The sequence below is a fragment of the Electrophorus electricus genome, chromosome 14 (assembly GCF_041902795.1).
Source record: "Electrophorus electricus isolate QZ-2024a chromosome 14, ASM4190279v1, whole genome shotgun sequence".
Classification (NCBI taxonomy): Eukaryota; Metazoa; Chordata; class Actinopteri; order Gymnotiformes; family Gymnotidae; genus Electrophorus; species Electrophorus electricus.
In genome coordinates this window covers 5,262,121-5,285,591 of record NC_137510.1, presented here as the reverse complement: position 1 = coordinate 5,285,591, position 23,471 = coordinate 5,262,121, and the positions used below count along the sequence as shown (strand labels likewise).

The 23,471-nt window shown below is 43.3% G+C and overlaps 1 protein-coding gene across 2 annotated transcripts; it reads right to left on the bottom strand.

The window, feature by feature from the left end:
• Positions 1-281: 281 nt before the first annotated feature.
• On the bottom strand, positions 282-21,557 carry LOC113586563 (glycogen debranching enzyme-like). 2 transcript variants are annotated; one of them, XM_081695753.1, is made up of 33 exons: positions 21,447-21,557; positions 20,312-20,522; positions 20,038-20,207; positions 19,367-19,570; positions 17,420-17,601; positions 16,301-16,412; positions 16,069-16,195; positions 15,054-15,156; positions 14,850-14,947; positions 14,564-14,763; positions 14,246-14,433; positions 13,151-13,274; positions 12,309-12,472; positions 11,343-11,444; positions 11,109-11,264; positions 10,764-10,914; positions 10,439-10,563; positions 9,911-10,023; positions 8,851-8,985; positions 8,083-8,213; positions 7,822-7,958; positions 7,525-7,658; positions 5,659-5,834; positions 5,200-5,302; positions 4,730-4,955; positions 4,462-4,573; positions 4,230-4,365; positions 3,982-4,094; positions 3,613-3,824; positions 3,336-3,433; positions 2,031-2,118; positions 1,580-1,713; positions 282-1,454 (listed from the first exon to the last, which is right to left on the bottom strand). In XM_081695753.1, exons 1-33 carry the CDS (start codon positions 21,487-21,489, stop codon positions 1,304-1,306), a joined length of 4,659 nt encoding a protein of 1,552 aa, XP_081551879.1. In that variant the 5' UTR covers positions 21,490-21,557; the 3' UTR covers positions 282-1,303. The 2 variants fall into 2 exon arrangements, with proteins under 2 accessions (XP_081551879.1, XP_035386424.1); XM_035530531.2 differs by having other exon boundaries at positions 14,624-14,763.
• Between the last annotated feature and the right edge of the window lie 1,914 nt (positions 21,558-23,471).

Sequence of the window (23,471 nt, the reverse complement as noted above, 5' to 3'; positions counted from 1 at the left end):
ACAAAGGAAGAGAGCAAATATTTGACTATGAATATTGTTAAACTATATGATTCTCCTTTGTGAAAGATTGTCTGCATGAGAAGTACATACATCCTACATCAGTGCCTGAATCAAAGAATTCCCAAAAGGACAGACATCATTTAATCGCATCATTTTAACCTATATTTTTCAGAATCTCCAAACACCTTCAAACTCCTAATATTCAGTATGCAGAAAATGACCTCCCTTTAATTTAGAAACATAGGTTTACAGACCTTGAAAAAGCAAAGGGTAGTTCTCAGTCAGTTTATTCTATGTTGCTTTTATTAATGAACCACAGAGGAAGAAAATGAGGTCAAAGAATGGGCCGTTTGTCCTAAAACAAATCTGACAGGCCAGGCGTGACTTTGCAAAGAGATAAATTCCACGAAAACCTCATTTTATCCACTCCTGTCAAACCACAGACATAAGGAACGCCATGAATCTTGTTCAAGATTTGAAAGCAGAGCAGTAGAGAGCTTCTTTGCTGGAGAATACACACAAAGTGACTGCCTCCTTAAACGCATACAGTAAAATCTCTATTACGTAAATGTACTCTGGCAACAGTTATGTAACAGTTACCGCAACAGTTACCATCCTCCCCCACAGTATAAGAGTTGTAGCTTGTGATTTCTATATGTAATAGAATATGAGTCTGTAACCAGGACTTCCTAGTTGTAGTCCTGAGGTTAACCCACCTTGTGTTGTTTGTGCTCTCCCTGCTTCCACACGCATGGTCCACCTTGTCAATTAATTATTAAGCCCTTCATGATCTGACAAAGTTATTAGAATACTAGCAGAGGGAGTGAACCAGGAGATCTAGGACTCAAAAATGTGAGGTTCACATGTCTGGTGAGCTAACAGAGGACAAGGGTCAGGATAAACACTGCAGCTCTCAGCCTCAGAGCTTCAGACCAATTCGCTTTAAAACATCAGGAAGTAATGATCAAGCCCCTTTAAAGCATGTTAATGGACAACAGAGCAGTATGAACTTTTCATTTTTTGCTTCTACGCTGCAGTTTAGAATGTGTTAACATTCTTCTCATCAATACATATAGTTCTCCTTCCTTTGTGTGGGTAAGCAACTCTAGGAGTGTAGCAACCACTAACCGGTGTCTGTATATGAACAGGTGGTTTTCAGTTATTTTTATGTCAGCCTGGATAGGACGAGAGGAAGAAGGGTGAAGTCGTTGAACAGAAAGTGTGTGTAAAGGCCTTCTTTGTGGCTTCTACAGGACGTTAGAAGCAGTCACTGAAGGGGGAAAAAAAACTCCTGCCTGTCAGGTTACAGGGGTACAGATCCTGAGGTCTTCACGTCACAGAGATCGTATGAGACTTCCAGGATAGTGGCAATCGACCAGGCCCGAGTCTCACAACCGTAAGGGCAGTATTGTCCATTTTCATTGGTCAGCTCAGGTAAGCCTTTCCAAGAGGATCTATGTGCCCACCCCAAAAATAAACCCCAGAACAAAAAGAGAAATGGTGAGACTACTTTACGAAGAACTTGCCTACGGGTTTGAGCTATGCTTGTGTTATTATTTGTGTCAGAACTTTAGCATACCTTTCTAAGTGGATGTGATGCCGGGACAAAATGTTCTTCACCTGACACACATGGTGATCATACACCTCTTGGCCCATTTGCTTTGCAAAGTAGAGTTTGGCTCTTAAGAAGTAGCCAACTGGCCAAAGCCATTCCTGAAAAAGAAACGCAAAGCATTCACGTGTTTGAAATGCCTCATAAATACTTTTGTCTCCTACAACCCGTAGCAAAAATGATGGAGTCACAACACCTAGATGATGATCTGGACAAAGTCATGCGATTCACTGAAATAATTTAATCTATTTGAGGTATGTTAGAGGTAAAGCTCACAAAGATATTAAGCAAAAATTGTGTCATATCTGTGATTTGTTTATTTGCTGTAAAGTAAAAAAGAGGGGTTGTGGTTCTTTTATTTTTGCCCGGGGTTGTACAAGCACTATCATCTGCATGTAATGATGGAGAGACAACATACAGGTCCTTGGTGGTAGTTGAAGCCCTTGGCAAGGTTGTAGTTGTCATTGTCCAAGGCGTTGTCGTAGACACCGCAATAAACCATGTCACTGTCGAGCGTCAAACCATTAACATGAATTAAAGAAGTGGAGAGTTTGGGAAATCTGGAAACTGGGTCTAGTCTTGCTGAGACAACATTTGCCGAGGTCTACTGTAGCATCTAGATTTGAAACGACACTATGGGATCACTAAATATACTGTTATTGATTATACACACCAGGTCTGTAGGAAAAGGCTTCCATGCCTTTACAAGCATATAGATATTTGATTTCACTGAAAAGAAAATATCTGACATTACCTTTCCCCACACAGCGCCCTTCCTCAACTCTAAGGGCTGATTCCATTCCAATTGTTGGTGCAGAATAACTAACCAGGGGCCATATTTGTCATATTTTATGTGCATGTCATGTTGGGAGATGGGTTCTCCTAACAATTAAGTTGTGTAATAAATCTTGCTTAAAATGTTTTATGGGTAAAGGTTGCTTTACACTGTGCAATTATGACAATTATGTTGTTGCAAACAACAGTTACAGATCATCAAACATTTTTGGTAGTGATTTAAAATCTGTAATGTGCCATGCTCCAAGACAGCCGATTTAGTGCCTCTGAGACTTAAGAGAGCTTACAGTTGTCTTCTGGCAGTGTTTGACATTTTACTCCAAAATGTCTCAGGGTGACCGCTGCAGTGATACACAACTAAAAACAACCACCAAGTAGTAGACACAACCCACACACCAACTACAAATAAACAGCAGTTTATCACCTAAAAATCCTTATAATATGGTCTAAATTCCAGCAGCGTGATCACAGTCTGTCATGGAATTTGGGCAATATTTCAGCTGCAGTTATACCATAAATTTTTCTGATGATAAACCTACGATGATAGAAAATCACAATATTCTGCTTTTAATATCCATATGTGGATAATTTTTGCCAAAAGGAAATGTCAAGAAGGCATTCTCGTTGCTGTCACAATTCAGAGGACAAAAAATGGATGACATCAGGTGAAAAGTGAAACCACTATGTGTCTGATGTCCTCTAGTGGTTGGCTGCAGCACAATTTTTAACCCCGTCCATTTCAGTATAAGTGAACGTATCAGATGACAAACTTTAAATTATACATCTTACAATTTTTTGTTATAAGGTGTTATCAGGTCCTGTCACAGATATTACAAAGTGTAAAGCTGACTTGCATCTCAAGTCTACAAGCTTCCACTCGTGGATGAATGCAGCAGCAAGTATGTTCAAAAATGCTAGTGCCACTCACTCTGGGTCTAAGGTCTTTATTCCCAAAGGCCCAATCAGCTTCTTTTCCACGATCTCTAAAGCTCCCCATGCCTTTTCAACAGTAAACATTTCGGGCGCCTGGAAAAAAATCACACACACACACACACATACACACACACACACACACACAAAAACAAAAACCAAAGTCCACTTTAAAAAGAACCCAACCTGCATGAAGTCCACTTTGGAAACTCAACTTTGCACTCCTTTATATCTGGTGACCTTCGTCTGAGATTACCACCACCATAAGGGCTTACCACCACCATGGCAATGGTGAAGTTGGGCCTAAGCTGATAGTCACACCAGGGGCTGGAGGCGCCGTAGCTGTCTTTGTAAATGCCCCTCTTGTGCACCAGGTCTGGGTATTGTTCATGTGGGTCCTCGAGATCAGGTGACAGATAGAATATCTTTTCAAAGTTGTCCTGAATTCTCTGGTTCCACTCCTCATAGGTCATTGTGAAGATTTCACCTGGCAAAAAAAAGCACATATTGGTCATGCCTCAATAAAGAAATTTATATCCATAATGCACATGATGAGTCATCAGCTGATACAAATTGGTTATACGTGTGTAAATTGGTCATATGTGTGTGTATGTGTTTAATGTAATACAGGCTGTGGGACATACCGTCTCTACAGACGCTGACAGAGGAGTAGGGGAAGTGACCGTTCCTGTTCAACTGCATTAACCAGCGTACGGCAGACTTGCAAAGACCTACAATCTCCACTGCAGAACCATCCCTAGAAATCAAACACACACCGTTGACCTGCCATATAAATCGCCAGGACACCTGTCAGGTATCCCTTGAGAGCTTGATTCCAGCAATCAGGAAAAAGAAGGCAATGAATGAAAATGATCTATTACGACCATGGTACCTGGGTGTGGCTGGTATCCCACGATTGTTGGCTTTGTCACTCTCACCCATTTTGTCCATCCATGTCCCACAGTTGAAGCGATTTCCCCCGTACACGAAGCCCGTGTCCAGGTTGACTTTAGCCTCAACGTTGAACCCTGACAGATGTGTACCATAAGGACAGAACCAAAGGATGATGGGTATTCACAGAGCATAGCGTTGAAAATCGGTTTAAAAAAAAAAAGGAAGCCAACCTTCGTCTCGCATCTTGCAGTCGATCTGCAGTCCGGCATTCCGCTCTCGGAACTCAATTCCTTGCATGTGATGCTGCATGGCCTCCTGGATGACATCGTGCAGAGGCTGATCCTGAGAAAGAGGAATCACAAGCACAGAGGGTGAAGACACAGCATTCAAGATCTTAGCAACCATTCTGTGGCAAAGTTGCAACTGATGCTTTGACATCCTTGCTGAATGACAGCAGGTGTCAAAAGCATTCGCCGCTCACTGTTCCTTGGTCCTCACCACAGTGCCTGCAGGCTGAGGTTCCGAGTTGTCCATGGGGTACATGCGTGACACGGGGCTAGACAGGATGTTAGTACCATGGGGCACCATGACACAGTAGTCTTGGATGCACTGTAGCCACCACCACACGGCATCCCGGGAGTTGTAGCGTGCTCCCACGCCCTGTCCCAGTAGGTTGGGAATCAGACCGTGCCTCAAGGTGCCAGCAAAGGCCAGGATGATGTTCCTGGAGAGAGGGAACCCTACAAGATAAACCTTGCTAAGGTGTAGCTAGCTACGCTAGCTAGTGGAGACGAGTTAGCATGACATTCTTTGCAAAGTGCTAAAGATTTTTTTATAAGGCTAATAAAACTAGTGGGAGCTGCTTTGCATTACTTTGTTTGCACAGTGCCAACTAGCCCTTGTTAACACTTCTGTGTAAAACGTTTCCGTTTGTGGGAAATGCTGGATTGGTACAGGCTGAAGCATACCTCGCGTCCACGTGTCTGCCTGTGATAAGCATGAGCCCACGCAGCGCTATGAACGTGTCCCGGCCCCAGCAGCGGAACATGCCTGATGAGAACTGAGGCAGCCCTGTGAGGAAGGAGAACGTTCCAGAACTCAGCTACATGGGATCGAGAAGTTCTTCTTCCAGGCCTAGTGTGCACATGCAGACCATTTACATTTTATATATATATATTTTTCCCTTCTGTGCTAGTTCTGAGGTTTAAAACTCATATCATATCTTTGCAAGACAAAATTCTGAATTAAGTTTTAAAATGTAAGTATTTGATATTGAATTAATATTCATGTTGATGCATTTCTTCTGGATTAACTAATTAGCCACTTAAAAATAGAAAAATCAGACCCATGCTCTCTTTCCACACACATTGTATACACACAGAGACAGAGTAGACTGTCTCCTGCCGTAGATGTCTGACTGGGGGTACCTGCAGCCAGAGACACACAGCACTGCTCCTTCTGCTGGGAGATGGGGTTGAGACGATGCGGGACATCCTCCAGGGCGGGAGAGAGCGGGGGCAGGGCGGGCACCCGCCCCACGCCACACATCTGCACCGAGGCGAGTGCCAGCTGCTTCACTGAGGTCACACCATGCTGCACAAAACTGCCATTTCCAGGGCCAGTCAGAGTGTACACACCCACATGACATCCCACAGCATCTACCGCTGTAGTTCAGCTCTAACATTCAAGACTTAATCAGACTGTAATGTTGGCTGCTTTTGTCAACATTAGTGCAGCGCTTGAAACAAAATATGGACAGCTTTAACGTATAGTACTGGGCAAAGGTTTTAGGCAGGTGAGGAAAAAATGGTGCAAAAAAAGTAAGAATGCTTTCAAAAATAGAAGCGTTAATAGTTTATTTTGTCAATTAACAAAATGCAAAGTGATTGAATAAAAGAAAAATGTAATCAATATTTAGTGTGACTAACCTTTGCCTTCAAAACAGCATCAATTCTTCTAGGGAATTTGTAGGATTATAGTCAGGTGTATGTTTAACCAATAATGATCATCATTTTTATAAGTAGGTTGAAACCCTTTTAACCGAATTAACTGAAACAGAAACAGCTGTGTAGGAGGCTTAAAACAGGGTGAGGAACAGCCAAACTCTGCTACAAAGGTGAGGTTGTGGAAGACCGTGGCACCATGCCAAGACTGAGCACAGCAACAAGACACAAGGTAGTTATACAGCATCAGCAAGGCCTCTCCTAGGTAAAGATTTCGAAGCAGACAGGGTGTTCAATATGTCCTGTACAAGCTCTTTTGATGAAGCACAAAAAAACAGGCAACACTCAGGACCCCAGATGCAATGGTTGGACGAGGAAACTTAGTGCAGCAGGAAAGACACATTGTGCTAAATTCCCTTCGAAATCTGAAGATGTCCAGCAGTGCCAACAGCTCAAAACTGGCAGAAAACAGTGGGACCCAGAGAGAATGATGTACTGTTCCGAGAAGTCTGGCCAGAAGTGGACTTCATGAAATAACCGGGGGCCAAAAAAAACATATTGCTGATATGGAAACAAGGCCAAGCACCTCAATTATGCACGAAAACATAGGAAATGGGGGCAGAAAAATGGCAACAGGTGCTCTGGAATGATGAGTCTAAATTTGAAACATTTGGCTGTAACAGAAGGCAGTTTGTTCGCTGAAGGACTGGAGAGTTATACAAAAAATGAGTACCTGCAGGCAACAGCGCAGCATGGTGGACGTTCTTTGCATGTTTGGGGCTCCGTTTCAGCAAATGGAGGTGGAGATGTGGTTAGGATTAATGGTGTCCTCAATGCTGAGAAATACAGGCAGATACTTACCCATCATGCAATACCATCAGTGAGGCATCTGATTCGCTCCAAATTTATTCTGCAGCAGGACAGTGACCACAAACATGCAACCAATGTTATTAAGAACTATCTTCAGCGTAAAGAAGAACAGGGAATCCTGTGTGTTGATATGATGATTTGGCCCTGATCTCAACATCATCAAGTCTATCTGGGATTACATGAAGAGACAGAAGGATTTGAGCAAGCCTACATCCACAGATCATCTGTGGTTAGTTCTCATACCACAACCTCCCTGAGGAGTTCCTTCAAAAACTGTGTGTACCTAGAAAAGGTTATGCTGTTTTGAAAGCAAAGGGTGGTCACACCAAATATTGATGTGGATTTCTCTTTTGTTCATTCAATTTGTATTTTGCTAATTGACAAAAATAAACTATTAGCACTTTCACACCTGCCTAAAACTTCTGCACAGTACTGTATGTGCAGCTGGACTTAAAATCAACCAAGTACAACAGACCAGACCTTGACATCTTGCTGAACACAGCATTCACAGCCGTAGCGTACGCCCCGACAATGATGGCATCGAAATAACATGGCACAAGGTACCGTGGGATGCACTTAAGGTAGGTAAACATGCTGTGGAACCATTTCCCCACCTGTGAGTAAGAAATTTAAAACGTAAATATGTTTATATATATATATATATATATATATATAATATATATATATATATATATATATATATATATATATATATATATATATATATATATATATATAATATTCTGAGGAACAGAAAAAAACATGTTCACATCCTACCTCCTGCAAAGCTCCACCTTTATTTAAGAGACGAGAGCTAATGTAATCAAGCATCCAATCTCCTTGCCTCAGGTTGTCACAGAATGGGTGGCCTAGGTTGTTGCTGGGTCGAATGTCTGACAGCACTGACACAAACCCTATATCCAGAAAAGGAACGCGCATTCCAGCAGACCACACATGGAAATTCATTTTGCAGTGAGTAAAATTGGACAGTAGTGGTTGAATTCTGAAGATGTGCAGTTCTGGGTGGGAACTTTGTACCTTGAAGGCCACCATACTTTAGGGCCATCCAGGATGGTATGTTGTAGCACCCTCCACCATCCTCCCGCTCCTCAGCATCGCAGCGGAACAGCAACATGTTCAGTTCAGCCAAAGTCAGCTTCGACATGAGACTACAGCATAGAGAACAGCTGACACGAGACAGCATAGAGAACAGCTTCGACATGAGACTATAGTGTAGAGAACAGCTGACACGAGACAGCGTAGAGAACAGCTTCAACACGAGACTACAGCATAGAGAACAGCTGACACGAGACAGCATAGAAAACAGCTTTGCCATGAGACGACAGCATAGAGAACAGCTTCGACACGAGACTACAGCGTAGAGAACAGCTTCGACACGAGACTACAGCGTAGAGAACAGCTTCGACATAAGACTACAGCGTAGAGAACAACTGACACGAGACAGCAGCGTAGAGAACAGCTGACACGAGACAGCAGCGTAGAGAACAGCTGACACGAGACAGTGTAGAGAACAGCTTTGCCATGAGACTACAGCGTAGAGAACAGCTTCGACACGAGACTACAGTGTAGAGAACAACTGACACAAGAATACAGCGTACAGAACAGCTTCGACATGTGATTACCAGTGTAGAGTCCAGCTGACATGAGACAGTGCAGAGAACAGCTTCAACATGAGACTACAGCGTAGAGAACAGCTGACACCAGACAATGTAGAGAACAGCTTTGACATGAGACTGTAGCGACCAGCTAACATGGAGAGAATGCACAGTAATGTAGTATGCGTACAATTCCAGGGAAACCTTCAGGATGGCAGGGAGATCAGGGTCACTCAGGCTTCCTGTCTGGTACAGGCGATGGAACTGGGAGAGCTGAGCACGTAGGAAGCCCACTGCATCCTGAGACTGGGGGTCCAGGCTCACCCTGTCACACAGTCACATTCAATTCACTTCGCTTCAAAATATGTGTGTGTGTGTGTGTGTGTGTAGTGTTCTTTACAACAGATGTCACATGGCACCTTTACAGAGATGTAAAGCTGTACAGAGAATCTTGGTCCAGGCCCCTAATGAGGCCAGAGGAGTCTTGGTTCCTCTCAAGGTTTCTTCCTCATGCTCTAGGGAGATTTTCCTTGCCACTGTCGCCCTTGGTTTGCTCACTTGAACTCGAACATTTGTAAAGCTGCTTTGTGACAACATCTGTTGTAAAAAGCGTTATATAAATAAATTCGACAGGAAAATTTGGCAGGAAAGAACCCCATAAATGCTGAAGAAAGAAACCTTAAGAGGAACCAAGGCTCAGAAGGGGATCCCATCCTCCTCTGTTCGAGACCATATAACAAATGAACAACTTGTAATAGTCATTATTTGTGTAATCAATTGGCGGTGGAATTCAAGTTAATTAGAACCAGTGAGTAGTTATTGGTCAGAATCCACATAGAAAACATCTAAACATAGTTATAGGTCACCAAGATATACATACATTTAATCTCATAGACTAAGAGTGCCCAGGTCTGCTTGTAGGGACCTACTGTCCTGCAGAGTTTAGTTCCAGCCTTAATCTAGCACATCTGGCTCTAAGATTACGATGCTACTGAGGGGCTTGACAAACTGGATTAGGTGGGTTAGAACAGAGTTGAAACTACACTCTGAAAGGCAGGAGAGACATGGGCACCCCTGTCACGGACCAAGAAATAAGAAATGCAATTCATGATAAAGATCATGTGTCAAAGCATTTATGTAGACTTTATGTACACTGCACTTTAATGAGCAAAATCAAGTTAGTCTTCATGTTTGTTTTAGGGCTGCGATCAGTGTCAGGGGTCTGAGTGCATGTGTAAGTGTGCATTTACCTGAAAGCAATCACACTGCCTGGAGTGAGCTGATCAAACACGATCTCCTGGACAAACTCACTGCAGCCCTTTACTGAGGCATTTCCCTGCCTCACAATTTTGCTGTCCTTCAGCTAAAATCAAGACAACAAAAGGCCTTCTCAGTTAACGAGTCAATTCATTAGAAATTCCCCACGAGACTACCCCGTGCTCTCGTGGGTGCTTCAGCACTCAGCAGGACATTCCACCAGAGGGCAGTCTCTAGCGTAACTCTCAATACACTCAATGAGAAACAGGTAAGCCACTCGTTTCTCATTGCACGTGTGTCTTTTGCGTTGAGCATTCTTGGTACTATGCAAATGGGTGCGAATTATGACTAATCAGAGTGCATAAGTGCTAGGTCCAAACAGAGAAGCATCGCAGCACGTTTTCATGCAGGGCGAATGAGTCACAGCCCATTTGCCCATGTCATGAGTCTTGCCAGTGTGATGCCATTCTTTCCGGGTGATGTAACATTTCAGCAGTTCACGGCACCCAGTCTCGAGTTACCTGGAGGTGTTCCTGGAGCTCAACCGTGTAGTCAGGAAGGCCGTTAACACACTGCTTGTCTTTCACATACGGGCCGGCACCTCTCTCGACCGTTCGTGCCTCCAGGATCACCTCCTCTATCTGACCTGTATAGCAGGAGGGCAGAGGAGCATAGCCGATACAGGTTTGGAGGTCATATTGGGTCACTGTCTCTGCGCACGTGTGCAGATGAAGTGATCAGTGATGAGACAGTGTTACTGCTCATCATGTATGTCAGCATTCCTAAACATGCCAGATGTGTGTGATCTAACTAGTTCAGATGGTTTGTGTGTATTTGAGTGCTCACCTGGTATGAGCATGGGAGAAACTCTCTCTCTGTAGTGGTGTGTTTTGGGGTCTTTGAAGGCGGTTCGACACACAGTCACCACAGACTGGTGTGTGCTTCGGCAGTGTCTGGTTACTGCTATAGTGTCTTCATCCAGCTGGTCTACATAGACCTGAAAATAGGCATGTGCGCACGCACACACGCGCACACACGCGCACACACGCGCACACACACACACATACACACACACACACACACACACACCTTAAGCCTGGAACTTTAACACTCCAGAAGTGTCAAGGTTCAAGCCAAACTCATTTTCCACACAGGCCTGCATGCATGCGTGCATGAGTGTGTCATGGAGACCTGTGTGAAATCCTTCTCGGCCAGCTCTTGGTGCAGCCTGTTGAGGGCCAGCTTCCCTGCCATAATGCCTGTCTGGAGGTTCACCTCCCAGAGAGAGGATGATAGTGTGTCGGCGTTCCACTTGGTATACAACCGCTCCTCCTCAACTACGGAAATCTGAGGCAAAACATAATGCACCTATAAGTTCAGCAGCTGACCTCTGGCTCTGAACTAGTACAGAACGCTAACTCTTACCTTGTGAGGGACTAACTCGTCGTATCCTCTAGTACTGCCTGTGGCACAGCAGGCCATAGACACGACGGCAGAGCTAGGGAGGCAGTCGTAGACGGAGCGCACCTTTAACACATGAAACACACTGCCTGCTCAGACAAATTTAGTGGTGATTCATTATACCTGTACTTGCCCAAGAAATGTGTATTCAAAGGCTTTAGATAATGTAAATAAGGCTAAATGGATGCTTTTGGGGAAGTGTTCGCATAATCACATAGGGACAAAGACCATTTTACAGGATTCTAGTTCTTGCTGCCACTTTTGAATGAATTCCCATATACACCTTCTCAAAAACAGTTAGTAAATCATAAATGTTAGGCATGTTTGTTATTGGACTTCCAATTATAGCCAGTAAACAGATATGCTGCATTAATAACTTTAATAGCCATCTTGTGATACTGGAGACTGAAACGTGCTGTATCATGTTTAATAAGCTAATCATTGGCCTTGTAATGGTGTATAGGGCCTGTAGCTCACCAAGTAGTAATTCTACTTATCTATGGCTCATTGTATTTGCACACATGTGCATCAAACCTGCAGTATCTGTTTTCCGAGTTTTTGTTGTATGTTGCATTATGTCTTAAGCACTTTTTTTTTTAAATCTCCTGACAGTCTTTATTGTGATGCTAAACTCCATACAAGACTTCACCCAAAGCTACAAACATTTATAGAAGTTGAACCTACTTTGGAAAGCCAATCTTACTAATCATTAATTAAGGACACTACATTGTTTAATCATTCCTTAGGCCAGGGTTATACAACTCCTGTCCTGGAGGTCTATAGAGTTTATTCAGAGCCCTAACCTCACCTCAGAAAGTTAATAGTTAACCAAGGTATCACTAGCCTCTCCATATTAGACCCTGGAAGGCTGGAACTAAACTCTGCAGAAGGGCAGATCTACAGGTATAGACCATCTCTTTTCTTACGAACCTGGACAGGGCACTTGTTATCATGGTTGATGTCCAGGAACATGGTGGGTGCCTTGCCTGGAACCAAAGGCCTTAGGCTGGGCTGGTCAAATGAACCCACGGGGTCCCCACCAGACTGGTACACCATCCGGACTTCCTCTTGGCTGTCACTTGCACTCATTGCCTCTGTGGGAGTCACAGCAAGAGTCAATCCATATTATTAGCATGTTGGTCAAGTGTGGTTTTCTAGGTAAACTAATCACATTGTATATGAACTTAACTTGTAGATGTTTGGAATGATTTATTAGCCAGAAATACTGCTTGCATCAAAATGTGCAACTTCCAGCCTGGATGGCACCAGTGGTATTATTTGGGTTGGCGGGTCCATGCAGTATGGTTTGGTAGAGAACTAAAAGGACTAAACAACACTGTGCAGTGTGCTTGAATTCACTGATGCTGCAGAGACTGATTCCTTACCATGAACACTACTCATGCCATGAACACTGCAAGGTGCCTTAACTCAATACTACTATGACCTTTAGAGGACTCACAACTAAGCCTGTATGACAGAAAAAAATGACACTGAATACACTGTTAAATATTGGAATCGAGACATGTGTTGGTAAACCATTGTACTGGTCATAGTTAAAGGTTAGACTGCATTATTCATGTGAATGCTGAAATTCATCATAATGCCCTTGGACCAATCATCTGAAACATCTGAGATAATTTTGTGAAATGCATAATGCATTCTTTTTCCAGTATCACTAAAGCCAATATTGCGATACTGATTTACAAACGATATATTGCGCAGCCCTAGTCAGAACCCAGAGTGTTATCCTGGTTTATCTCTCTCCCTCTTACCCCGGATGAGGGAGGTAATGCCAAGCTGAGCAACGAAGGCGTTGTCCAGCTCCTCGCTCCCCGTTACAAACTCCGCCGCAACGTACAGATCAGGCCGGTGGTCCCGAGCACTCCTCAACATGTACTGCAGTCACACACACACACACACACACACATAAGCGTGCGCACACACGTGTGGCAGCGAGAAGGTGAGACCAAAAGAGACAGAAAGAGAAAATGGCAAGAGACAGATGTGGGAGCGTCAGCAAGTAGGTGAGTACATGCGCAAGATGGAAACAAGAGATGGGTATGAAAACTCATTGACAGGTTTCTAGGCCCAAGGGTTAACAAACTCAGCAGCAGGATTTAAGTGGTGGGTGCACACGCGTTCATCAGTAACGAGGCAGAGCGAAAACATGCAAATGAAAGCACATCAAGATGAGAAGAACCGATGAGAAACGGTACGGTAAATTGTATCAATTGCATACTGAGTAAAAAATGAAAGTGAGAAAAGCTGGAAAAAGAGAACACGAAGAACATATTTAGCACCCCACACAGATGCTCTCCCAGCGTTCCTCAGCACCTCTGATGAGACCAGGAATGCACCAGGTGGTTATCAAATTTACTGTCAGTCCGCTCACAGCTCACAGAGAGTTCGGCTGCTGCACGCAGATTTGACCTGACTGCCCTGGTGGCAGCTGTCATCACCTAGAGCCCAACATAGAGGTCGTGGCTGTGAGCTGCTAGTGGCTAAGTGCTGCCCCTTTTGCAGCAGTGGTTCCAAACCAGGCAGCCAGCGATGGAATGTTCAGGTGGGCTGAGGGCTAGAGAAAACCACAACATGTACTGGCCGAGGGTCCTCAGAAACTGGATTGAGAGCCACAGCCCTAGAGATATTCAAACTTTTACAGATATGTCTAAATGTTTCTAAAAATTTGTCATTTTACAGGAATATAGCAGTTGCGTATTATAAATCCTCATACTACTGATGATCACAATGTCATATGTCGTGACAGCAGAGTTACACATTAGAGTATTTGATACCTTTTAAGATAAAACACCTCAAAAAGAACGTATTCACGATCTCATATTTGGCCCAGCTGTATCCCAGCATACCTCAGCCACGTGGAGAGGTGTGGAGTGACAGTTGTCCAGTCGCACGCCGTAGAAGTGTTTGACCGTGATCTCCGTGTACTTCTTCATGTGGGCCCAGAGATATGGACAGTCCTCCGGTTTGTTGCCATAGCGCAGCTTGACCCTGTCACTCCAGCAGACCAACTCCCTCCGCAGGTACACGTCCGAGTCTTTTGGAGAGAGGGGGGTTAAGCTATACACCGGACATTGGGATGTTTTTTGAAGAAAGCACTGGAGGTCCAACAATAAATAATAAAGACTTTTGTCCTTGTCTCCATAAGTTTAAAAAAATCCCTCAACTGTTGCCAGTTTTCATTTGTGGGAGTGAAGGGTCTCTCTCTAACATCTCTAGCGTTCCACCTGGTTCTGCAGAGCTCCTGAGCGGGCCATCCCCCATCACCCATCCGTCGTGGGCCAGGAAGTGACATGCGTCATCAGCATTCTGCAACAGCAGCTGTTCCTTATCCATGGCCATGTCCTCAAAGGGGAAGGTGAAGTATCTGCATTGGAAAAGAGGCCTGACGTCGAATCACCAGACAATTCACCAAAGAGCTGTCTAACGTGCGTACGTGTGCGCAGTGCTCACCTGGCTACTAGTGGGTGCGTCCTCGTGACTGGGCCGAGCCGGGGGCCATTCACTGCGAGACGCTCGTAGCGCACGACATCCATTATGCAGTTTACAGCCTGAATGAGGAAACCAGCATATTGATGTCCCTAGTGCTGAAATTCACAGGTACAGTAGAGGATCCTGGGAAGGACTGGGAAGACACGTCAGCAAACTGAGGCGGACCTGCTCGTGATGTTTGCACATTTCCTCATAGCACTCCAAGTTCACTTCTTCCAGGGCTTTCTTAAACCAGTCACAGAAAACTTGGACTGCCACTGGGCCATTCCTGTTACAAAAAAGGACTTTGATAAAAGTCAACGTGCAGGTTGCAGGTTTAGTAACTGTTAAATGTAACCATATATACACATAATCTTATTCTCAAGAGTTGGTTGTAAATCCAATAAACAATATATACATATACCGAATATATGGTGGCAACACGCACACTGCGATGCAAAAGTGGGCGGGGCTGACGATGCTACAAAGTTGTGCAAAGTTCATGCAAATTAGGAATTGACGTAATCAGGCGATTACCTATGGGACTGAACAAGGTGCTATTGCTTTATCTTTGAAACAGTTATGCCCCTTTTTTGATTCCTATTATAGTGATGGAGGAGAAACTAACTGCCGTAGCTTCAAACTTCCCAGCTCTTCATGATGCATCTTTGTAAATATGTCGGAAAGTAAACAAAACAAAGATGCTTAGAATTATTTCAGAAATTGTTGGGGTTTCTGATAAGTGTCATTAGGGTAACTTAACAGCCTGGAATGGATTGATAAATTATAGTGTTATTACCAAGTAGCCTTCAGTGTAAATAAGCTAGGTAGCTAAATAAGTTAATAAGATGTTAAATGCACTCGTTTCCCCAAACTGATTCATAGAACATATTCAATAGTGGAAATAAATACAAATAAAAACTTTAAAATTAACAAGCAAATAGTAGCCTATGTACCGCCATGGAACTCGGTGTCAGTTAAATCGTGGGAACCAAAGTTTAGCTCGGGTTTGGAAACACCATGATATGTCAAAACACAAGGTACTAAGATACACCGCTCAGTAACCAAACACCATGTTCATTTACACCCTTACAAAATGTCCATCTAATCTCCAACCCACTCAGAGTACGGATGTTCACAGTCCCCTGTGACTGCTATTCGAGATTGAAGGAACTGGCATGTCTTAGGATAAATATCTCACGTGGGTCTGCCAAACATCTCCAGTGCCATCTTCATGTCCACAGTGTTCCCAAAGCGCTTGTACTGAGGGTCCTGTATGATCTTCATCTTGTGTGACTCGGTCATCTGTGGCCCAACTGGTTCTTCACCTACTCCACACCACCATCATACAATAGCATACAAGCTGGCCGTCAGTGGTGTTTCAGTCTGCGCTCAGGTCACAGGTGTTGCGACAGGATGCTCAGAGCACTCACCAGCCTGCAGCATCTCTTTAAACTGCTCCACTGCTTTGCCCACGTCCACCTGGAAAAACTCCCAGAGCTTCAGCCGAGGAAAGATGCCCTGCCACAGGAGCCCTTGCAGGGTCTAGAGACAGAGACCACACCAGAAAGGACTATAGAGAGCGATCGTGACACGCTAACATTTCATTACTATTGACCAGGGCCTATTTCCTACAGCAGATGAAAGAGCACTAGTCTAAATCCCAGCAGCATTATCCAAAGGCATCTCTCCTAAATTCTGCTTGGTCAGTACCAGATCTGATGTGCCTAAAGTTGAATGCTTTAAGAAGCATAAAATGCTCAGAATACAAAAGAGACTGGCATATGTTATAGGGTTGGTAAAACTCTAATGTTCTGGAATTGGTCAATCTGTAATTTATGACTATGCATTCAAACCACAGGGACCTCCAGGCCTCTCTGCTTAAACAGACAGCCATCAACTCAGGTACAGCGGGAATCCCATTTAATTGCACACTTCTGCTTACTTCCGTTTTCTAATAACAATAGATGTCACTTATAAAAGCCTTCGCAGTTCTTTGAGGCACTGAACTGACAGGGTCAGATCAGGGAAAACGGTAAAAAAAAGAAAAAAGAAAACCACCCACAGCTTTGTCACACGAGACTGGAGCAGTGTATCCTTATTCTAACGGCTCTACACAGCAGCCTTGTGTTTTCCACCATTCTCCTACTTCTGCATGGCTATATAAAGAGTCTTCCTAGGCAAGCAAGGTATATTTTGATTTTAATGGTTCAGGCATGGATCTCTACATTAAGGCTAATGCTGCTTAGAATAAGAGCATAAATGATACATCGATTCTGATCAAGGAGTTCATTCTGAAGGCTGCAATGTGATTCTTTCAAGCCGAATGTACATGATGCATATCATGATACATAAGACTATGTAACCAATGTAAATACTGTAATATATACTGTAGTATTTATTACACTTGGCCCCATTGTTCTGGGTTCCTCATTTTAGGGTCTTCATTTAAGCAGAGCTTAAAAATATTTGGTCTCAATCAGATCTTTGGTGGATTGGTAGAATGAAATTTCCAGCTGTTCTGAACCAGGGCATGAAAAGGCCAAACTCACATCAAGCTGCTTCTCCTCCGTGATGAGGGCTGGCAAGCCTTCTTCGCTGTGCTTCCCTTCGGCCACGTCGCGGCCCAGGTGCCACAGGGCTCTGTCCAGCAGCCAGGCCGGCATCAAGTGGGGGGAGTTCGCCAGGTTGTAGCCACACTCCGGGTGGAGCCTCAGCCACTCGCTGTCAGCCGCTGGCGAAAGTGACAATAAACGCACTGTAACTCAACTCGACCTTATGGAATAATCTGCTGACTGTGCTTTTTTTAATGATCGTCACATCTGTATAGGGTCACGGTAGGCAACCAAATCAATTATAGAGATTAGGTTCATCCATATAAATGATTGAATTTGTACCATCAGCGGTTTGATGGTGCAATTAAGCTGAATGGTGCTATCAGTCTGACCACACGATTAGTCTATGAAGGTAGAGAGCAGAGATGGGCCGTGTGCTCACACCCCTGCTATTTATGAGGAGAACCTTGAGAATAACCAGCCCCCAACTGAATATGCAGGCAGAGTTTAATCAGAGCCCTTGTTTTAGAAATAGCACACACACCAAGGTGAGCACAGACGTACTAGGATGCATCGCTCTGAAAGCCCTCCTGACAGTTACTTAATGATCTGATGAACATACATAAAACACCGACGAATACATTTTAAAGAATTAATTTGAATGTGTTTGGAAAAGTGAGTCCTCATCAGCTTTGCCATATGGTGTCCACAATCAGTGTGGACACAATGCCTTAAAGGTTGTATCAGAGCATCTGCATTTGAAAGCGGCAGTTGTGGACAGGACAGTGATAGTGAGACGATTTTTAGAGTAGTTGTGGTCTGAGTTTCTGACTTGTACAGACTGCATATTGGGCTCAGTTCTCAAGAGTAAGGCCTTCACTAGGATTTTGCATGTAATGCCATTAAGAAATCCACTGTGTCCACTGACCAAGAGTCACTGACCAAGTGAGGAACATGCTGGACCAATCCACAAACATAAGCACTGTTGTTGCCAATCACATCATAGGTCACCATAACAGATGAATTATCTGTTCATATCTCAGCTTGTCTCTTAACTATTTATATCAATAGAATATGAAACATACTACAAAACAGGGTTATTGATGGTGTCATTTATAATATAATAATATAGTAATGTGTTAATGATGATAGGGTGGCCCCTGTACTGTTTTTATATTACTCAAACTTCCATTAATCATATTACACTTCTGAACTTGACTATAACCTCTCAGCGCACCGAGTGAGGACAGAACGAAACACCGTCATGTCAGGCATAACACTGGACTCCACTTTTAGAACTCTGCAGTGTCAGTGAAATGGCAAAAGAGCACACCATTGTCACCCAGACACAAGCAATGGCCACACACTGCCTGGCTGGACTCCCTGACGACCTGTACCAACAGACGGCTTGATTTTTTGGCAGTGGGGGGAAAAAAAAAACATGCACGCCTTGTTTTTTCAGCCAAGCTGCTATGGTGGACCTTCAATTGAACCATCAGCTTCACAGCATGTGACACAGCCAGGACAGCTGCACCTCTCTCCACCCTCCAGTCCAAAGAAGCTAAGCTAGGCTTTGTTTGTTAGCTGCAGGCGGGCCAAGCAGCACACACACACACACACACACACACACACACACACACACACACACACACACACACACACAGCTCAGCCTGGGACCATCAACTGTAAAAGGTCAAGGGTTTGCTCTAGGGGTGCGCCATAAAGACAAAAATAATAAACTGTTATTATACGTGGCAGTGGTGGGACTTGAACTGGAAACCTTCTGATTACTAGTCAAGCACATTAACCAATGAGCTACCACTGCCCTAGATGACACTTGCTCAAAGTTTGGGAAACTGCTTTGGAGAGAAGATCTAAGGACATTATTGTTTTTCAGACTGCCAGTCAGCAGAACAACCCCTCGGCCCCTCGTTAGCTTGACACCTGTATGGTTGTACACAAGGTCAGTGATACAGATGATGCTCCACTCCTTCCTGATCATCTCCATCAGGTTCCCTACGTCCATCCAAGTGTAGCTCCTCCCAGGTGGGGAAAAGTCAGGGTTCAGCTCCAGCTGGTCAGCGATGGAGTAGCAGGAACGTGACTGGCCAAGCTTCTGTAGCGGTGTCAGGTGGATCATACTGTAGCCTGCATGAAGAGAGCAGGTTCTTCAGAGCTACTCTGCAGCAAAGGCAGGTATCGGTGTGCGTGTCGTCCCATAGCTGGTCTCGTGCCCACATGCTCCAGGCAGAAACTTCTCCTCATGCATAGGCTTAAACTAAGCACCCATTAAAACTAAAATCATGTAGCAGCCAAGAGGTCACCACAGGAAGGGACACATTTACAGAACACACAAGAAGAACAAACATACAACTGCATGGAAAAGGAAAACATATGAGTGCATTAGTATCAATTACAAAATGATGAGACCAAGTACCAAAACATCAGCCTTAGACTTCACGTGTGCTGTAAGTAGTGCAAGTCTTACAGCATCTTGCTAAACTGTGTTACAGATAACTGCAGGACTGGTACTTGAGCACTTTAGTATGGTTTTCATCCTGATAAACCAGTATCATTATCCACATTCATGCTGGACGTGCTTGTCAGACTCTCACCAGTTTCCTTGGCCACCTTGAGTCGGTCTTTCCATTCACCCAGCGGACCCAGGCACTTGGCCAAGTAGGACTGAACGCTGATGCTGTCCAGATTCAGTATCCTGTCCTTATGGCCCACACGCAACACGGGTTCCACCAAGATATAGCCACTGCCTTCCATCTTCTCATCCCTGACAGTGGCACACAAACATGCTTTTTGTTCCAGTCTGGGCCACGGGAGTGTTTCGCATGTAGCCAGAAGCAGAGAGGGACCGTAACATGTTCCAATACTCACCCACAATCAAAGTAATACCGGTAGGAGCCGGCAATGTCGAGGTCCAGCTTGCAGTACTTATCCGAGTCATCCGGCGTACCTGTAGGGACGATCCACTCCAGAGCTTGGAACTCCTGGTTGTTGAACGTTGTCCCTGGTGATGGGTAGTTAGTGAAGACACGCACACACCTGCCCTGCAGGGTGGGCCCCAGACGAAACTGAAGCTCAAAGCCTTGACAAAACAATGCGGAGGGAAAAGAACTTCAAAGTCAAACCCCTCTATTTTCAAGTACACAGATTGCAATGAGTTTCCTGTTGCTCCTTACAGATTCCAACAATATACCACAGGCAGAAGTTACAAGTTTAGCAAGTGTTAAACAGGATTAACATACAAGACAACACTACAGACATATAGACAGACAAATTGTACACAGTACCCATAGAAAACAAGTTTGAACATAAGAACATTCTAAACACAACCTCTTTAAGCTTTCTTAAATACATGTCTGTTTTTGAGAGTTTGGAAACATTTGACAAATTTTACAGAACAGCACACTTTAGTCAAACTATGTGTGTTTTTTAACATATGACATATATATTTGTAATTTTTGAAAAAGTGGATCAATATCTGTATCAGCTCCTTTTTGCCATTAGATAGATCAAGAGCGTTAATTTGATGTTTTTCACCCAAAATGTCACTTACATCCCTCTGATTCCAAGATGTCGTTTATGCAGTTATAATTTGAGTGCTACCTTCTGTTATAACACATGATCTCAAACTTAACATCATACTTTACATATAAACCATGCCAACAACACACTTAATGGACACTAGTTTGTGGCTGATTGTATGAACTGCTCAGTGTTTGGTACAGGACTCAAAAGCTAAATAAAAATATCACACATATCCTTTCCAATTTCTTCTGCATGTAATTAGAGAGCCATGTGATATTTTGGCATTTCAAAGTTACACTGAGTCATGCAAAATAAATGAAACATAAAACACTTTTAGAGCAAGAGGTGTATATTTCAGTAAGACCCAGATGGACAAAAGTATAGAATAAGCAAAATCTGGGTTGTAATAATATCTGTTGCACAGTTTCAAGTGCAATGAATAATAACCTTTCGTAGTGGAGAATGTTTCTCCTGGACGTACCTTGCTGCAGGCGAAACAGACGAGTCTGCTCGAGCCTCTCCATGTCCTTCAGGAGGATAACCCGAGTCTGTGAGCTATGGAACAAACTGCTGTTCTTTTTTTAGGGTGCCCTTTACATGTAGGAAAAGCTGCCCCCGGATTCAGTAGTGCCACCCTGTCCAGCAGGAACAGGTCATAGGATAAAGCCAGACACTAAAGTGCAACGCATAGCATGGCAGGCACTTATAGATTGAAGAACCCAGGATTGTAATGCTTTTGCATAACTGCCCGCTGTAGCTTTAATTCTTTAATGAACAATAACCTCACTATTCTGGGCTTTAAAAAGTCATACAAAAGAGCCCATAATTGCAGAAAAAATATCTATAAATTACGGAAAAGAGAGACAATATCACTCAAGACACGTAATGCCTTAACATTCATTCTGCTTTACTAGTTAGGCACTTAACAGAAGTGATAGATATAGAAACAGAATACCTAATGGCATTACATAATTCAGATTCAGATTTAACTCTATTGTTACAATTTACCATAAAAAAAGGCAAGAATTAGACTACAGGTAAATGTAAAAAAAATGTTATGATAACAACTAATTAATAATTTAATTAAAAAGAAAAATAGATAACGATAATTCTGATAGGATTTATAAGGTTTATAACAGCCTGTATTTTTGGATTTATAATGCTGCAAACACAGCGTCACTGTTTTGAGGTAACTGACTGGACACAACTTGTTTAGTTTTGGGTCCGATTCTGTTGAAAGCAACAATTTATTTTACCATGCATTTGCCATTTTTATTTAATTTATCATTTTACTCTCTTGCAATGTATGAATGAAAAAAAAATGCATTTCTGAGATCGTTCTGCTGCAACTCATGCCTTTCTTTGCTTTGATTAAAGCAGCAGTAGATAACTCATTAAAAAGCACTTAATAATAATCAAAACAAATCAAATAATTAAAATAATAATCAAAACAAGCAATTAGAGCAAGGAGTGTCTGAGGGAGTGTCCATCGCTGCTTGTGCTCGCACATGCTATGTCATCTGCAGCTGGACCACATGTGGGTGTGAACAAAGTGTTCATCCAATCAAAATTAAGATTTCGTCTCAGCTTCAAAACATTAAAAATATAGCCCTAAATGGCGAATCAGTATCCAAGCACATATAGGCCCGTGGGCCTGTGGTACAGAAGATGCCCTCAAGGCAAATGAGTCAGCCCGAAACCCGATATCAGTATACATTTGGGTTCACTGGATCTCTCATCATCAGGACTGGTAAAATCTGGAGAACGCGGTCACTGAGAAACATCGTTTGGCACGTTATTACAACCCATATTTGTTCTGGCTTGCTATAATTGCACAGGTCTGTAAAGCTTCATGAACAAATGCTGTTGAAGGACATAAGATCAACTCTTTGTTTTTAGTGACATGACAGTAGCATGGTCTTTTAATTCTCAAACCTATATTTGCACATTTCTGATACATTGGGAACCAAGAGACACTGCTCTATGTGGTCAAAATTTGTAAAAGGTTCACCACTATCAAGTGAGAAGAATAAGACAGGCTAACTTCTAGTAAAATTTATATATGTTATATATTTTAATATATACATTTTTTTTCCTATAATTTAGCAGGGTTGAATAAAACAAATACAGGGAATCCTGATACTGCAATACCAGATTTTCCCTCCATAGTCCACCAGAACGTTTGAAAACAGAACAAATGTTTCAAACATATTGTTGGCGCCAGTCAGAAGACAGCTGCTGTGTTTGTGCGTGTGATTAAAGAGATGCTTAGCATTGATGATTCATTTGCATAAAATTCATCTTGGCTCAGCTTTCACTGCATCGCATCCACCCAGCTCGAAGTGCCAGACCCATCATGCACTGCGCAGCTGGGACTGCTGGAACCAACGCTTCCCAGTAGCAATGAAGGGTCTGTTGCATTGCGTTGCCTGGTTAGAGCTTATGTATTGCATTCACAAGCAATCACTCTATGTGCATTCATCAAAGGAAAGGCGAAGTCAGCAGA